This window comes from Dermacentor albipictus, chromosome 5 (genome assembly GCF_038994185.2).
Source record: "Dermacentor albipictus isolate Rhodes 1998 colony chromosome 5, USDA_Dalb.pri_finalv2, whole genome shotgun sequence".
NCBI classification, from domain to species: Eukaryota; Metazoa; Arthropoda; class Arachnida; order Ixodida; family Ixodidae; genus Dermacentor; species Dermacentor albipictus.
The window spans coordinates 52502671-52519553 of NC_091825.1; the positions used below are offsets into that span (position 1 = coordinate 52502671).

Genomic DNA, 16883 nt, shown 5'->3' on the forward strand with positions numbered 1-16883 from the left:
GGATCGAACCCGCGTCTTGCAACACAGCGGACCAATGTTCTTAACCATTACCACGATGGCGCACGCGCGTCTCTTGAGCGACAGTCGCTCTTTGAAATGTCTTGCGCCTTCGGCACGTGCCAGTTATCTCCCATTATTCTCTCGCGACAGCGAACGGTTTGAGACGTCATGCTATACTGCACTACCTTCGGTATCGAACCACATTTTCTGATAGAACAAACAGCACTGCATTCAAGACATCTTCTGTTGGACGCCTCCAAAGCTACGGCATACGGCAGGCATTATGCCAAATCCTAACTGGGGGCTTACCACTGTCGTTGAAACTAAAAGCAAAATCGCTGCATTATACCGGTGCTGCCGTAAGGGGCTGAAACTTGTAGGTTAACGAAGAAGCTCGAGAAAATGAAGTACCACGCAAAGAACGACGTAAAGAAAAAAAAAATGTTAGGCGTAACGTTACGAGACATGAAAGCGGTGTGGATCAGAGAACGAACAGGGATAGCGGACACTCTAGCTGACATTAAGAGAAAGAAATGGAGCTGCGCAGGCCATGTATTGCGTTCGGGAGATAACCAGCGCCCCATTAGAGGTACAGAATGGGTGCCAAGGGAAGTCAAGCGCAATCGATAATGGCAGAAAATTAGGTGGGGTGATGAAATTGGCAACTTTGCAGGCGCAAGTTGGAATCAGCTATCGCAAGACAGGGGTAATCGACAATCGTTAGGCGAAGGCTTCGTCCTGCAGTGCACATTAAAATAGGCTGATGAAGATGACCTCCAAAACTGCCTGAAGTTAGCCTATAATGCTATCGCCCTAAATATTCTCATATAGTACACTTCGCCTTACTATTTGTGTGCAGTGCGGAGAAAGCTACTTGTGGCAACTGTGCCACTTTATTACGAAGGAGGGAAAGCACGGGGAAGGCGGGAGATGGAAATTCAAGACGATGAGCAAAACGAGAACAAGGTGGAAGCAGGAGCCAACGTTTCGACAAGTGGACTTGTCTTCTTCAAGGCAAGTCCTGGTCAAGCCTTGAAGACAAGTCCACTCGTCGAAACGTTGGCTCCTGCTACCACCTTGTTCTCGCTTTGCTCATCGTCTTTATTGCTAAGGAGGAGCGCTCGCGTGTGTCGCCCTAGCTGTAGCGCTCTCCGAAGATTGGTTTGAAGGGACATAAGAAATATTAGCGGCACAAATTTGGCGACAAATTTGTCGTTCCCTGGAAGATGCCGCCTGTTCTTCAGGACTGACTAACGTCACTAGAAAAGCTAGCCTCCTCACACGTTCTGATTTTCCCTTCAGGGGGCATCTAATAATTGCATAACTGAAGTCAGCAGTTACTCCAAAGGTAACATCCCGTTTGAAACTCTTTGCCTTGCACCACTATCGGGACACTACTACTGCATGCCCAGCGAAATGCACCGCTTTTACAGGTGGTATGTTTCCGCGCTGTGGAAACATATTTCCGCGAAATCCATCTCATGATGACTGTTGACATTAATGCGATTAGCATTCAATAAAAATAGCCACAGACCGTACAGCTTGATTTGCAATCTGTAGCGGAGGGACATTCAATGGCATTAATACAGGTATGCCTTACAGCGACGCCACTACCCCTTTGGAGGTTACAAAGAAATCTTCAATTCGTAGAATTTGAGTTCAGCATATGTGCCTTCGAATGAACTACCGCCGATTGCCTTGACGTCTATTTCAGGCATAAAGCTTTTATTCTCTGTCGGCTAGAAGAGCGGGAATTCTCCCTTTTATCAGTCGGACATGCACTATTGCAGGGCGCGCCCAGCGATTGCAGAGCGCCGTCGAAGAGTTTGTCAGCCGGCAGCCCGAAAAGTGCCCGAAATACAAAAAGAATGCTAATCAGAATAAAATGAAGTTGCATACATTGATAACTGAAACAGCAGTGCCTTTCAAGACAATTCAGATACACGTTTCTCAAAACTGGCCTTATGCATACGGTAGATAAATTTTCGTCACAGGTTAACTTCGATTCTGCAACTGCATGGGAACTACGATAATAAAAGCTTATAGGAGACGTTTTGTAATACAGTAATGCCAAATTTCGTGCAAAATTTCACGTTCGCACTGCCGTGAATCTCATTGAAAACTCATTGAAATACATTTTCATTTGATCTCGAGTCCTTTATTGTTAGTATTCAAAGGCATTCGTTGCGGAAACGATCAGTATTAGTCTGTCTTTTGGTCACGTAGCTGCCAGACTGGTTGCCGGACCAGAATTTTCAAAATATTTTGTCGACTTCACCGGAGAGCATGTTCTCGACGCGAAAGAAAGCGATTATATTTGCAACAGCGGTTTATGATGAACACGCTTGTACGGGGCTCCAGATAGATAGATAGATAGATAGATAGATAGATAGATAGATAGATAGATAGATAGATAGATAGATAGATAGATAGATAGATAGATAGATAGATAGATAGATAGATAGATAGATAGATAGATAGATAGATAGATAGATAGATAGATAGATAGATAGATAGACAGACAGACAGACAGACAGACAGACAGACAGACAGACAGACAGACAGACAGACAGACAGACAGACAGACAGACAGACAGATAGATAGATAGATAGATAGATAGATAGATAGATAGATAGATAGATAGATAGATAGATGGATGGATGGATGGATGGATGGATGGATGGATGGATGGATGGATGGATGGATGGATGGATGGATGGATGGATAGATAGATAGATAGATAGATAGATAGATAGATAGATAGATAGATAGATAGATAGATAGATAGATAGATAGATAGATAGATAGATAGATAGATAGATAGATAGATAGTCTTGTCCCACAACAATTATCGTCACGTGTCGTGCCCGCATTTCCTTTCTTCAACGATGCGAGCCCGGCACTTCCAAGTCACGAACGGCTTATGCATTATCAACGTGACACAGCATTCTCGACGGGAGAGTATCGAGCGCTGAGTTTTCATGAAAGGAAACGAAGCCAAGGCAGATCACTATTGTTGTTGTGTGGCAAGATACGACCCAGAGGGTGTAGGAGATCGCGAGAGGCAGCGCGTGGCTGACGCGTGGGCTCGAATCACAGCCGCAGCCGCAGACAGACGTCCGCTCATGCAGCGCTTCGTTTCCATACAGACGACGCGCGGTACTCCCGCGCCATCTCGTAGCCATCGTCACCGCAAACTCCGTATTTCGCGGCATTGCGCTTTTCTTCTCACGCTTTCGCCGTACACCTCCTCCGCTTTCCGCCTCATGGTTGCGCTGCACCCTCTTCCTCCGTTTTCCTCCTCGCGGTCTCTTCGCTATCGCCGTCTTTCATCCTCGGTCCGCGATCGCTCCTTCATCCCTTTGCTGTGCTCGTTCGCTCGGTTACGAGGACGCCGACGGAAGAGGCTGACGCTCGCCACAGGAACGGGCGCCCAGGAGCTGGGCTCTCAAGATTTGCTCCAGGCAATTGGTATACTTTGACGCTTACCCAAAACTCCAAGGCACTTCGCCAAAATCGGTGAAGATGTTGCTTATAAAGATGATTTCCCGGTTTCCAGGTATTTAACGAGCAGCTCGCGGAGAAAAGCTTCCTCTTATAGGAAATGTGAAATTACATTACTAGAACTTCCTGGCCAATTTGATGGTGTGTACTAAACTTTTGTTTTCGGCCGCTAGCTAGATGAGAAGAACACACTGAAGGACACACACTGACGCTTTGTGTGTGTGCGTGCTTACCTTCGCTATGTCGCATGTAGCAGCCAAAAGAAAAAAAATGTTTAGTCAAATTAGTATTACGGAGACAATTACAGAGGGGTTTTGGCAGAGAGATTCGGCGATACTTCTTTACCGGGACAGGCCCGCCTAACGTGCCATATGCGAAACAGTGTTTTCGACGAATATACGTTCCGAGTCACGTTAGTTTGAATACTGGTAAGTAGCTCTTAGGTGCAATTAGGAGTACCAGTAATTAGGCGTTCAGACGGGGCTACCTTGCAGTATCGGTAGAGGGAGCAACTTTGCGCCGACCCGCCCTTGCCGCTGGCGCCAGTGTAGAGGATGGCGCCCAGCATGATGGACATGCACGGCTGGTCCCAGGAGCTGATGATAGACTTGATCTCGTCCTGCATAAAACCAGCTCTGCAAAGTCACACGAGGCTGCGAAATTCACCGCCGTCGTCACCAACACTAATTACGACCACTGCGGAACAAAGGCCCTACGCAATGTTTCACAACTGCCTTCGTCCTGTGTCCCAGCTGTGTATCTGCGACGCCTACAAGTTTACTCTCCTGTTCAAACAGCCACTAATCTGTTCACAGTGCCAAATGCGTGCTAGACTTAATATCGAGCCGCTAATCATGCCCAGAGCCATAACATTGCTAATTCCCGCTTCTCGCAATGATAAACTTTCTTATCCTGATAGACAGGAATGAATGGATGAATCATTGACCCAGAAATTTGCATGCGTACAGTATCGGGGCTCGGATAATGCGGCAAAGTGAACCTGGATCACCTCTGGTAGATGCCTTGATTTCCAGTGTAGCTAATTACGCTGATTGTGACGATGAGGTCTCAAGAGTTTCACCTGCGCTGTGGAGACGAATGCTTGATCAATATCGGGAAGTGGTGCTCACTTTGTCAGGCGTCACCTTACGGTAGTTATGCGAGGGCTAGATGTCGTCGGTGTAAATGCGCGTCGAGCGCCCGTGCAACACTGTGGCGTCAATAGCTCTTTTTTTCCCTTTAACTTTTTCTCTCCGCGCTACGGTGCTTTCCGCTGCTTTTATATGCGCTAAGTAGATCCACTGATGAAATCAGCTTGCTTTACAGTTATGCAACCCAGGTGGTGGGACGCTAGAAATGGGGAAGCCTAAATTATGCGAAAAAGCTGACCATCACCTTACCACTTCAGCCACTAAGCGATGAAATGAAAATTGTTCGCTGGCACTGGCTCGCACATCTGACACCCATATATGTGGGACGTGTATTCAGACATTGGCCAAGATCAGTAGCAAGGAGACGGAGGTTCGAAAGTAGCTAGGTGGCGTCTGTCATTATTAAAGGCCACACTACACGTACGCGTGCCTGAACGCGAAAGCTCGCGACCACGCGCATCACGCATGCGGAGATGGTGCAGGACAAATCGTACGCGTTGAAGCGTGGCGCGGGCACAGGTATCTATAATGTTTACGCACGCTGAGCGTTTTCCAACATGGCGGCACCCATGGCTCCCGCTTCAGCGCGAATTCTCGTGGGTACTACGTTCTCACTCGCATTGATCGCCAGGAACCCTGAAGGAAGGCAAAAGATAGGAGAGAGCATACCGTAACGCGAATGAAATCTGGTGGCCAAACACGTGATCTCACGTCAAAGTGCGCGGTTGGTTTTAGTCTTGCCGCTCTGCAGGCAGAGCCACGGCAAGGCACCTGAACAAGCGTGCACCAAATAAAAACTAATGGCATAGCTACTGAGAACAAAACGTCGCAGTAAATCTCGATTCTTGCTCCGTGATCTCGACGCAAGAGGTCACGTGTTGGGCCACCACCATGGCTTCACGGAACCCTCGCTTGCCAAGGCTGGCTGCGTGACGTAATGCTCCCCCCTACATTTTTCCTTCCTCCATGCCAAGAACTATTGAAATGAGCTTTGGCTTTTTATAAACTCACCTCAAACGGTAGTTATGAGAGCATAGCGCATCCGATTTGTGAGCTCGATCTGCGATTCCACCGCCCGTATACGCCTAACGAGACGCACCCGCATAACGACAACATGATTATGGTGGCTAGAGCAGTAGGTGTGCCGACCGGCCCCTCTGGAACGTATGTTGCCCCTTCTCCGCATCATGATGCGAACGTGGCGCTGCGCTCAGTACTACAGTTCTCAGCGGCGCATGTCGTGTGGTACTTGTGGCAGACGGCATGCAACATATAAAGGACGCAGAGCGAAAAGCTGTAGTCTGTAGCCTTCAGTTTGTGCAATGAGGAGATACAGGTCTCCGCTATTGCGTGTTTGCAAGTCGCTAAGATATGTTGAAGCTTCTACGACGAACCGATGAGCGAGGTTTCGGAGAGACTTTCTGGACCTTCACTTTGAATCGAACTGCCAGGTGTGCTACATACTATGGTTTGACAACGATATCTCCCAAATCAACGGAATACGATCCGAGGAACGACACGCGGCCCGACTATTCTCGTAGCACGTGTGCGTCTCCTGGTCCAAAAACATTTCTGTGTAACTCTGTGTTGTACGTGGAGTCGTACCGCCGTGCCGCCGCTGGTCAAACACCTTCACAGGCTGGAATGGAGTTTCAATTTTTTCGACGTTCTGTTCTTGGCGCTTCTTGTGGACTCAACGCCTCGCGGGAAAGCGAACGCATTTCGATCGCAGGCGATCGAAACTCTCGCTCGAGAAAACGCAAGCGAGCGCTTGCTAGCAAGGGTTACGTGGCATCACGGCAATGCCCTCTCCCCTTCACGCAATGTATACCGAAGTAGCGCGTGTTGCCTTTCGACGGCTCAGCTCCGTGGAGGCCATATGGCGTCACAGCCAATGGAAATGTGAGCTTAGGTGTCGTTTCCTTGCTACAGACGACAGACCCGAGACTTTTTCGCTCAATGGACCTTTTGACTCTTTCGCATCAAAAACAAAAGTCGAGAAAGATAATCCTTGGAGCGTCCATCTCTGGAAAAGTGGGAATGACTTGGGACTTTAGCAGGAAAAACAGCAAACTATGGACCAGATATGAAAAAACCAGACGGCGGCGCTGGCGACTTCACTTCATCGGTTTTTACACGACTATGAGCGAAGAGTGACGACGCGCTAAAACTCGCTCAACTCCGAAACAGCGCCGCGCGAGAAACAAGAAACAAATACAAACTGCCTACGTCCATTTCACCATCAAGGAAAAGTCGTCTCGCAGGTTGATATGAACGCTATAAATCAGTGCGATGTGCACACCCTTTGTTCAAGCTCTCCACGCTATCGCACTGCAATCAGTTGAACAAGAACTTATTTCAAACTTCGCTGCGGAATGAGCTAAGAAAAAGAAAAGCCATTGACAGAGTTTGAGGTATGCTGAGAACTTCGTACACACACACACACAAAAAAAGATGGCAGCTAAGCGCACTATAAGAAAAATCGATCAGAACGCTTCCTTCGGGTATGTTTATCGTCAGCGATGCAATTATAGCATTTGAATGGTGGTGCACTTGTAATTTGGTGGTGGGAGATTCTATTTTTGAGAGGATTGGTAAATATTCTTTAAGGTTTTGTCATTGTGAAATATGTGTACATTGTAAGATTGGTGAGAGGTGTAAATATTTGTTATATATGTATGCAAGCCCAGGTAGGAAGTTAAACAGAACTCACTCAGACTCTCTCACAAATGTACTTTTTTGGATAGGGCTCGCTCGGACCTAGTCACACTAAAATTCTACTGAGCCGGGCTTACTCGGGCTCAAACACCAAAATTCCGCTCAGCCGGGCTCACGCAGACTTACGGGTCAGTCTGAGTCTTAGTCAACTCATGAGTGAATTTGCCGACATATGTATACAAGCGATGAGGACACACGTTTTTGCGACGGAAGAAAATTCGTAATATTGGTAGTGTTCGTAAATTATGTACCTTATGTACAGGCGCCGACAAAAGTGATATACTCCACGCAGCGGGAGCTGGAGCAGCGACACACTGCATCGCGACGCCATCTACATTGACACGAGTCAAGCGACATGCCTGTAGATAATAAAGGGCACCCATGGGCTGTCCCGATCCCAGATGCTGCCTGTAGATGGCGTCGCGATGTAGTTTGCCGTTGCTCCGGCTCCCGCTGGGTGGAGCATACCACTTTTGTCGGCGCCTGTACATTTGTTCAGATTGGTAACACATTGGGTAAGATTCGTGTGCTACATATTAGTTGTCAAATCTGACGATAGATATATACGGCATGTGCATCACGAAGTACTCGCGCGCGGGAGGGTGTTCAGAAATTCGACTTGATAAAGTGCGCCATTGCTTTCTTATCGCGTGATCCGGTTTATACGTCACTAGAAGGAACCACCGCTGAAACGCGCCATGCAGGAGCTATGTACTGCAGGTGGGCTCCTGTTCTGCGCTCCTTCTCGACATGTTGCGTGATCTAGCGGAGCGCGCGCACGACGCTCTCTCTTCTTTGTGTGGCCTCCATGACTGCACCGGTGGCGGGCCGGTGCTGACTAACACTGCGAAGTGATCCCTCGTTGCCCAGACCATGATTCGGGCCGTGCGGATACAGCGTCGGGCTCTTGTACTCGAGGACCCATGTTCGATACCGAAGAGCACGCACGATTTTCGAGGAATTCGTTGGACGGCCAGAGTAAAGAGCATTTTTATAGCGCGCACATACTGAGGTAATTGAACGGGCGGAATGAAAGATCGCTCTTTCACTCTGCCTGTCTCTTTTGCACTAGTATGCGTGCGCTGTGAACATATTCAAGATGCAACGTTACCAACTAGCCCAATATTCAACCCTTGGAGACTGTCATGAGTGAGTGGAGAGCGACAAAGAACTGCGGTGGAGCGGCAGCTCCAAACACCGTCGAGTGGCCGAAAAGGAAGACGGCGTTGGCAAGCGGTAGCACGAACGGCTGTACGTGTGAGAAAGATGATCAACCAATCAGTGGTGGGCACGAAACCACGGGTACGAGAAAGGAGAAGAGAGAGAGAGAGACAGGCTGGAACGCTCGGGGAAGAGGTCGCTCGAGGACGGGGGTTCGAAGATCGCTAGTGTCGAGGTCGGGGTCCAGATCCGAACCCGAGAGCCGCAACAGAACCAGGACGACCCCGGCTGTCCCAAGAGAGATCCGTCGAGCACAGGGCTCGGCTATTTCTGCTGCACCTCGTGCTGTCGGCGTTCCTGCTCCTGGTACTAATCCTGAGCTCCTGGTGCTGATCCTCAGCCACCGCGAAGAGAGCAGAAGTCACCTGGGGGTGACCGGAGGCCCGGAGCGACGCTGGCGAGAGGCGCCACGGGGGCACCGCGAGCCAAGGAACCAGTACGTGCGCAGCTCAGCTGTGGCGGTCGCACTTGGACGACTTTCGACTCCAACAACCTTGGACTGTGACGCCCGGGGCTGGCTCTACCGTGCGCCCGCGTCCCTCGTGTGCCACTGCCCGCTACACCCCTACCGCCGTCAACGCAAGTACCAGTACATGCTGGCAACGTACTGCCCGAGTAAATAAGACTTTCGGCGATCGAGTTCTTTTTTTATTTGTTCTAGATCGAGAGTCGTTTGAACTTCTCGCGTGGACTAGCGTGGCTAGTGGTACTTTTTTTATGTACTTTCTGTTTGCCGTTTAGTGTTCTCTTGTTATTTTTCTTTCTTGCAATGAATGTTAAGATTGTTCTGGGGAAAAATGGCTTCGCCTTTCCTGAACTGAGGCTCTGCCTCAGTTTAACAACTCGCACCCGAGGAACCTGTCACCACAGAGGCTAAAGAGGCTCAAAGCAAGACGCCAATCACACAGAAAGTTGAGCGAAGGGATGCGGCGAAGCAAATGAACACACCATGCGGCTGATGCTGTTGGAGGGGAGGGCGCTGCAACTGCCAGAGCCCGGAAGGTAGTGGATCTGGGCGATCGTTGTATCCACGTTCCTGAAAGACAGAGAAAGCGGTTGCAGGCCAGATCGGGTTGGGCGCGATGAGGTTACACAGGCTCATCTATAAAACACAGCCGGAATGGGAACAAAGACCAAAACGACTGCAGAAATGTTCCTGAGAAAAAAACAAGAAAAAGAAGATTATACGCCTGAAGTTACCACCCTTAACATGCAAAGTGTACGACGGTATGCCTAAATTGTGATGTCAAGCTGCACGCGCATGTGTCACGGGTGACCATGCACACTTGTTTATCACAGTGACGCTTCTAAACGCACCCGGCACCGGCCAGATGGCGTTGCAGCTATTTCAGCTTCCTACAACGTCTGCCGATACCAGCCGCCTAAACCAGAGGACGCCGGGTCAAATCCTCGTCGCGGTGTTCGCATTACGATGGGAGCGTAATGTAACACCATCCGTGTACCGTGCATTGGGTGCACGTTAAAGATGCCCGGGCCGACAAAATTCGGCAGGGACTGCTTACATGTGGGAATGCGAAAGTATAATACCGTTTGTAGACATCGGAACCTGACGAACGCGCTCAATTTATACACTGATGGCGTGGAGTCGCCTTCTCCCCAGTGGCTGCAGCGTCACGTGCCCAATGACTCGCGCACTAGGTCACCCCTTTAGTCAGCCAGATAACTGCGACGTGACGTGTGTAATGACGCACGCACTATACACGCGGACAACTTTCTGCGGCAATGAAGGGAAAGCTACGGTCACGTGGCTGCTGCACGTGTGCTACGGCAGTAGCCCGGCAGCGCTTGACAGCGCTTTTGGTTTCTCGGCACCGACGCCGAATCGACGCAGCGTCCACGTGCGACAGTTTCGCGTTTGCCCAGACGCGGAAGGGAAAAGCCGCAAGTAAACTTGTACATTCAGTTGTGTGTTATATCTTATTTACCTGTTGCTAATGAGCGGATAATATGCCGATAATGAATACCTTTTTCCGCAAGCGGGTTAGTCGAAAGTGGACGTGGAGGAGCCCGAATGGTGAGACTAGAAATGAAATAGACTTCATACTCTGCGCGAACCCTGGCATCATACAAGATGTAGACGTGCTCGGCAAGGTACGCTGCAGTGACCATAGGATGGTAAGCACTCGAATTAGCCTAGACTTGAGGAGGGAACGGAAGAAACTGGTACACAAAAAGCCAATCAATGAGTTAGCGGTAAGAGGGAAACTAGAGGAATTCCGGATCAAGCTATAGAACAGGTATTCGGCTTTAACTCAGGGAGAGGACCTTAGTGTTGAAGCAATGAACGACAATCTCATGGGCATCATTAAGGAGTGCGCACTAGAAGTCGGTGGTAACGCCGTTAGACAGGAAACCAGTAAGCTATCGCAGGAGACGAAAGATCTGATCAAGAAACGCCAATGTATGAAAGCCTCTAACCCTCCAGCTAGAATAGAACTGGCAGAACTTTCTAAGTTAATCAACAAGCGTAAGACAGCGGACATCAGGAACTATAATATGGATAGAATTGAACAGGCTCTCAGCAACGGAGGAAGCCTAAAAACAGTGAAGAAACTAGGAATAGGCAAGAATCAGATGTGTGCGTTAAGAGACAAAGCCGGCAATATCGTTAATAATATGGATCAGAGACTTCAAGTGGCTGAGTTCTATAGAGATTTATACAGTACCAGTGGCACCCACGAGGATAGTGGAAGAGAGAATAGCCTAGAGAAACTTGAAATCCCACAAGTAACGCCGGAAGAAGTAAAGAAAGCCTTGGAAGCTATGCAAAAGGGGAAGGCAGCTGGGGAGGATGAGGTAACAGCATATTTCTTGAAGGATGGTGGCCAGATTGTTCTAGAAAAAGTGGCCGCCCTGTATACGCAGTGCCTTATGACCTCGAGCGTACCAGAATCTTGGAAGAACGCTAATATAATCCTGATCCATAAGAAAGGGGACGCCAAAGAATTGAAAAATTATATACCGATCAGCTTACTGTCCGTTGCCTACAAAGTATTTACTAAGGTAATCGCAAATAGAATCAGGAACACCTTGGACTTCTGTCAACCAAAGGACCAGGCGGGATTTCGTAAAGGCTTTTCAACAATCGACCATATTCACACTATCAATCAGGTGATACAGAAATGCGCGGAATATAACCAGCCTTTATATATAGCTTTCATTGATAACGAGAAAGCGTTTGATTCAGTCGAAACCTCAGCAGTCATGGAGGCATTACGGAATCAGGGTGTAGATGAGCCGCATGTAAAAATACTGAAAGATATCTATAGCGGCTCCACAGCCACCGTAGTCCTCCACAAAGAAAGCAACAAAATCCCAATAAAGAAAGGCGTCAGACAGGGAGATACGATCTCTCCAATGCTATTAACAGCATGTTTACAGGAGGTATTAAGAGACCTGGAGTGGGAAGAATCGGAGACAAAAGTTGATGGTGAATACCTTAGTAACTTGCGATTCGCTGATGATATTGCCTTGCTTAGTAACTCAGGAGACCAATTGCAATGCATGCTCACTGACCTGGAGAGGCAAAGCAGAAGAGTGGGTCTGAAAATTAATCTGCAGAAAACTAAAGCAATGTTTAACAGTCTCGGAAGAGAACAGCAGTTTACGATAGGTAGCGAAGCACTGGAAGTGGTAAGGGCATACATCTACTTAGGGCAGGTAGTGACCACGGATCCGGATCATGAGACTGAAATAACCAGAATAAGAATGGGCTGGGGTGCGTTTGGCAGGCATTCTCAAATCATGAACAGCAGGTTGCCACTATCCCTCAAAAGGAAAGCGTACAACAGCTGTGTGTTACCAGTACTCACATATGGGGCAGAAACCTGGAGGCTTACGAAAAGGGTTCTGCTGAAATTGAGGACGACGCAACGAGCTAATAGAAAGAAGAATGATGGGTGTAATGATAAGGGATAAGAAAAGAGCAGATCGGGTGAGGCAACAAACGCGGGTACATGACATCTTAGTTGAAATCAAGAAAAAGAAATGGGCATGGGCCGGACATGTAATGAGGAGGGAAGATAAGCGATGGTCATTAAGGGTTGCGGACTGGATTCCAACGGAAGGGAAGCGTACCAGGGGGCGGCAGAAAGTTAGTGGGCGGATGACATTAAGACGTTTGCAGGGACAACACGGCCACAATTAGTACACGACCGGGTTAGTTGGAGAAGCATGGGAGAGGCCTTTGCCTTTAGTTAGCTTTAGTTTAGAGACCTTTAGTTAGCCAGAAACATGCTGGTCTCGCGTCGCGGAGGCCCGCGTTCGGTTCCCACCCAAACCGCACGACTTGTCGAGGCACTTTTTTGAATGCTTTGGTGGGTTTCTTTCAGGCCTAGAAAAAGCTTTTATATAGCACGTATTGAGCAACAGAAAGGTGGATCAGGAATTTTTCATGATCGCCTACTATTCTCTGACTCCCATTTTTGCTCAGATAAGTATAGTTTATTCTGTAATCAGATGAAATACAAGAATTGTTTGACTTGCTCGAAGCGAAGGCAAACAACATTATTTTGACTGTGTCCAGCTACGTGGCACTCGCACATTTTGATATTTTGGCGTCAGTTACGTGGTATAACCTGTATACTACGATCGTTGCAGGCAACTACGTAGGCAAAAAAAAAAGATTAGCGTCGGTATGAAAACCTTTATCAAGAACACGTCATACGACAGCAGATACCCAAACGACCCATAGCAATCATAATGGAATCCATATGCAATCCAAGGCTTCTTACGGTTTTGCCAATGACGAGCTATAAAATATTAGCGCTTTCTTGAAAGACTTCATTTTATGTACACAGGGAGCCTGCCCGCTGCCTCCTCTGCTCCCTCTAGTTCTTATAACGTTCATTTCATACTCGTTGAATAATTAAACCAATATTTTCCGGCTAATTTCCCTTCACGACAGAGAACGGGTGCGAGAAAGTGTGAACGAACTTCTGACGCTGCAAAAGCAAAGCAAAACAAGCAAGCAAAGCAAAGCAAAGCAAAGCAAAGTAAGCAAGTGAAAAAAAAAGAAAACAAATAAGTTGGTCGCGATGCACTTGTATCAAAATGGGGATGCGCTGTATGCCGGAGAGCAGCGAGACAGACGCGAGGCGAAAACTCACGAAGGGACCATTAGTGAAGTAAAAAACAAACAAACGAAGTAAAGGGCCCCCTAGATAGTTAACATGCATACTTATTTGAACACGCGAATTGAGTTCAAGTTGGAGGCAATCTAAGATGCTTAGCTGACTCCTCACGAGCATCTTCGTTCTCTCCAAAAGACGTGTTTTTTGCATGTTATCTATAGTGTGGCTAAAACATAACACTCCGATTTATCTCCGCATGTAAAATGACAAGCCGTACCTCGAAAAAGAAGAAAGAAGACGAAAGAGCCTTCTACTACCTCACCGGAAACGCCAGTGAGTGCATCACGAAGCATACTTATGGACTAGCGCGATTTAAAAAATATGGCGGTAAGGTTAGAATTTACACTTCTATTAGCCTAGTTGTTGCCTTAGCATTCAATACGTTTCCGTCTAATATGTACCGCGTAGCCTCTCACACTGAAGCACCAGTGCATGCACTTCTTTTTCCTCTCCCTTTCTCGTCTCTGTCGACGCCTCTGCGAACTTCACGCGAGAAAACAGGACCTTACGTGAGGCTGGCGGACTTGGCGAGCGTCCCACCGGGGGCCTTCCAGGAAACAGGTATGGCGACCGTGGCGATCACCCGCTGGACCTTGTTGACGGCCGTCTTCACCGCCTGTGGGAGACAGAATGCGCAGCGGCTCGGCAGGGCTCGACAGTTGCCAGCGTTCAGTGAACGACGGCGTCGACTACGACAACGTTCTTCTTCGCAGCAGTTACTCATTTCACACAATACCGTAAGAGCTATTATAATTAGTTTGCGGCATTCATTGCTGCGGTTAGCAAGGTGTTCATCGTTACGTCTTTCTGCCTTGTTGTTGTGCTACTGCAATTTTGGAAGAGCTGTAATATTTGTTTGGAGAATTTGTTTCCAAAGTCAGTTTCCAAAGTCAGTTTCCAAAAACTACGCCTTGACACAACAATGAGCCCATTGTTGTGTCAAGGCGTAGTTTTTTTATTATTGTTCATTGTTTGTAATGTACCGTTACTGTTTTGCTGTATTACGCCGGTGCCTGTTGTATGAACTCTTTGATGCACAACTACTGCGTTAATGTTTTGCTGCATTACGCCGGTGCCTGTTGTATGAACTCTTTGATGCACAACTACTGCAAGGGCATACAAATTAGGTCGACACTATCAAAGTGAAAAGTTATAACCCTAACAGTAAACTTCAATTGCATGCCGTTCATAATCCCGCAAAAGATCACGAAGGTAGGCCATTGCTTGTTAGGAATGGCCTGCCGAGGTGGCAACGTGCAAGTTATTTCAGCCCGCTGCACGTGTTTCGATCCACCCGCGGTGGGGGCGCCCTTCAGAGAACCAGCGAGGACAGCGCTAACAAACCGTGAACTTCCTTTGGAGAACTGCGGACTATGGCAGCTCGGGAATTTAGAGGCGCCGGCTGGGTTCGGGCGCGACCACCTGGCTACGGGGACGCAGGACAATGGACACCACGACGACTGCGCTGCAAAAGTCGTCTGCCCGCGGAGCGGGCACTGAAACCTGTGTGTGCGTGTGCGTGTTTGTAAAACGTCCCGCAGAGAGGCGGCTTGTTTACAATGTCGTCGAACGTTTTGCCTCGCCTAAGGATCTAGGGAACACGAAGTGTTTAAAAACGGTGGTTTGTCGGCTGCTAGGTGTGCTCGTCGTCGTGCTCTGCGCTCGTCAATGTACTCGTGAGCTGTGTGCTCGTTTGCTGTATGCTTCGTCTTGCGGGCTCCATTTGGGAGACACGCTAGACTGTGTAAATGTATCCCATGTTCAAATGTAAATAATGAAAATAAATCCTGCTCGCCTAAGTCGCGACGAAGAGTCAAGGTCCTCCTTACAACTACGACCGCCATCGTCCCCAAATCTTACACCCTACACTACAGCAGGAAGCTACAGTGAAAATACAACGCGATGTATTCTGAAAATGTAATCATCATTTATCGTCAATTATTAAAACTTGACCCTTAATGACTGCTTTTGGTGTATTACACAAGGAAGGATCTAGGAGATCAGTAACCACTATGCCGAGAACTGTACAAAGATATAAATGGCAGAAAAATAATTTGGTACATACGTTCTAAATGTGCGAACAAAACGAGAAGCGAAAACTCAAATTTACACAATGGAAACTACACATCGAGTTATCCCAATGCAGGTATATATGGCAATATGTCAACCATCATTTACGTGAAAACGAATGCAGAATTCTTTAAGTGCGCGAAGGGAACATTACAATAAGGTTACATTAAACAAAGTGACATCACAGCGATGGTGGAATAAACGTTGAAATAACATGACAGCAAGTGCTTAAATTTAACAAGATTACTCTAATTTACATAGCCTCTGGTATCGGTTGCAAAGTTCAACAGCAGCATATAAAAGTGATTTATTAAAGGCAATTTTGGTCCTGGGCAAACGTTCAATACTATGGCTCTTCATGGGGCCCCCAAACACTTTTTATCGATGTCGAGAAATGCATTTCAAGTTGAAATAGACTATTTCAGAAGTGTTTTGCAGCGAAAAGTACTGCAATGTGTTCAGCAGAAACAGTGTTGTAGGCAATCAAATATTGCCCGTGATTCACTTCGCGGTGCTCCCGCTCCTTCTTGAATGCCTTGCACTCAGAAAGCCACGGAGGAGCAGAGCCACAGCACTACGCCTGATGAACGTCACCGCGGCTCGCCGTTCAAACGTTTCTTATGTTCACGTAGACGCCACTGCTTCCAATTTTGGCGCCTATGACGCGCCAGACTCCGATGCGACCGCTCAACTTACGCTTTAGTTCACGCTGTCTCATCCCTTTGCTGTGTTACAATCTACTAGATAGCTGGGCGCGGCTGTGTTCTCTCGAACTGAGTGGCATGAGCAACACATTTCCTTTTGCACTTATCTCTACGGGAATCACACAACATCCGAGGGTCGAACGAAACGTCGGCAGTGTGCACAGCGGGTAATCAATGGATGCCGCACTGCGGACTCGCGTTGAAAGGACTCCTAACATAACGAGCTTCGACCACGATGGCGACACACCTCGGAAGTGTGCAGATCCAGAAGTCGACTTCCCGTTCCAGTCGGATGGTGGCACTCGGGCAGTCTAGCCACGCGCATGGAATGAATGAATGAATGAATGAATGAATGAATGAA

At 47.9% G+C, this 16883-nt stretch overlaps 1 protein-coding gene across 1 annotated transcript in view; it reads right to left on the reverse strand.

The window, feature by feature from the left end:
- LOC135899161 (uncharacterized) overlaps positions 1 to 16883 on the reverse strand; it is a 62276-nt gene that overhangs the window by 13097 nt on the left and 32296 nt on the right. The window contains exons 7-9 of the mRNA XM_065428419.1: positions 14258 to 14364; positions 9544 to 9631; positions 3993 to 4124 (exon numbers count right to left, since the gene is read on the reverse strand). Of these exons, the coding sequence (XP_065284491.1) occupies positions 3993 to 4124; positions 9544 to 9631; positions 14258 to 14364 (327 nt within the window). The remainder of the gene's footprint in view (positions 1 to 3992; positions 4125 to 9543; positions 9632 to 14257; positions 14365 to 16883) is intronic.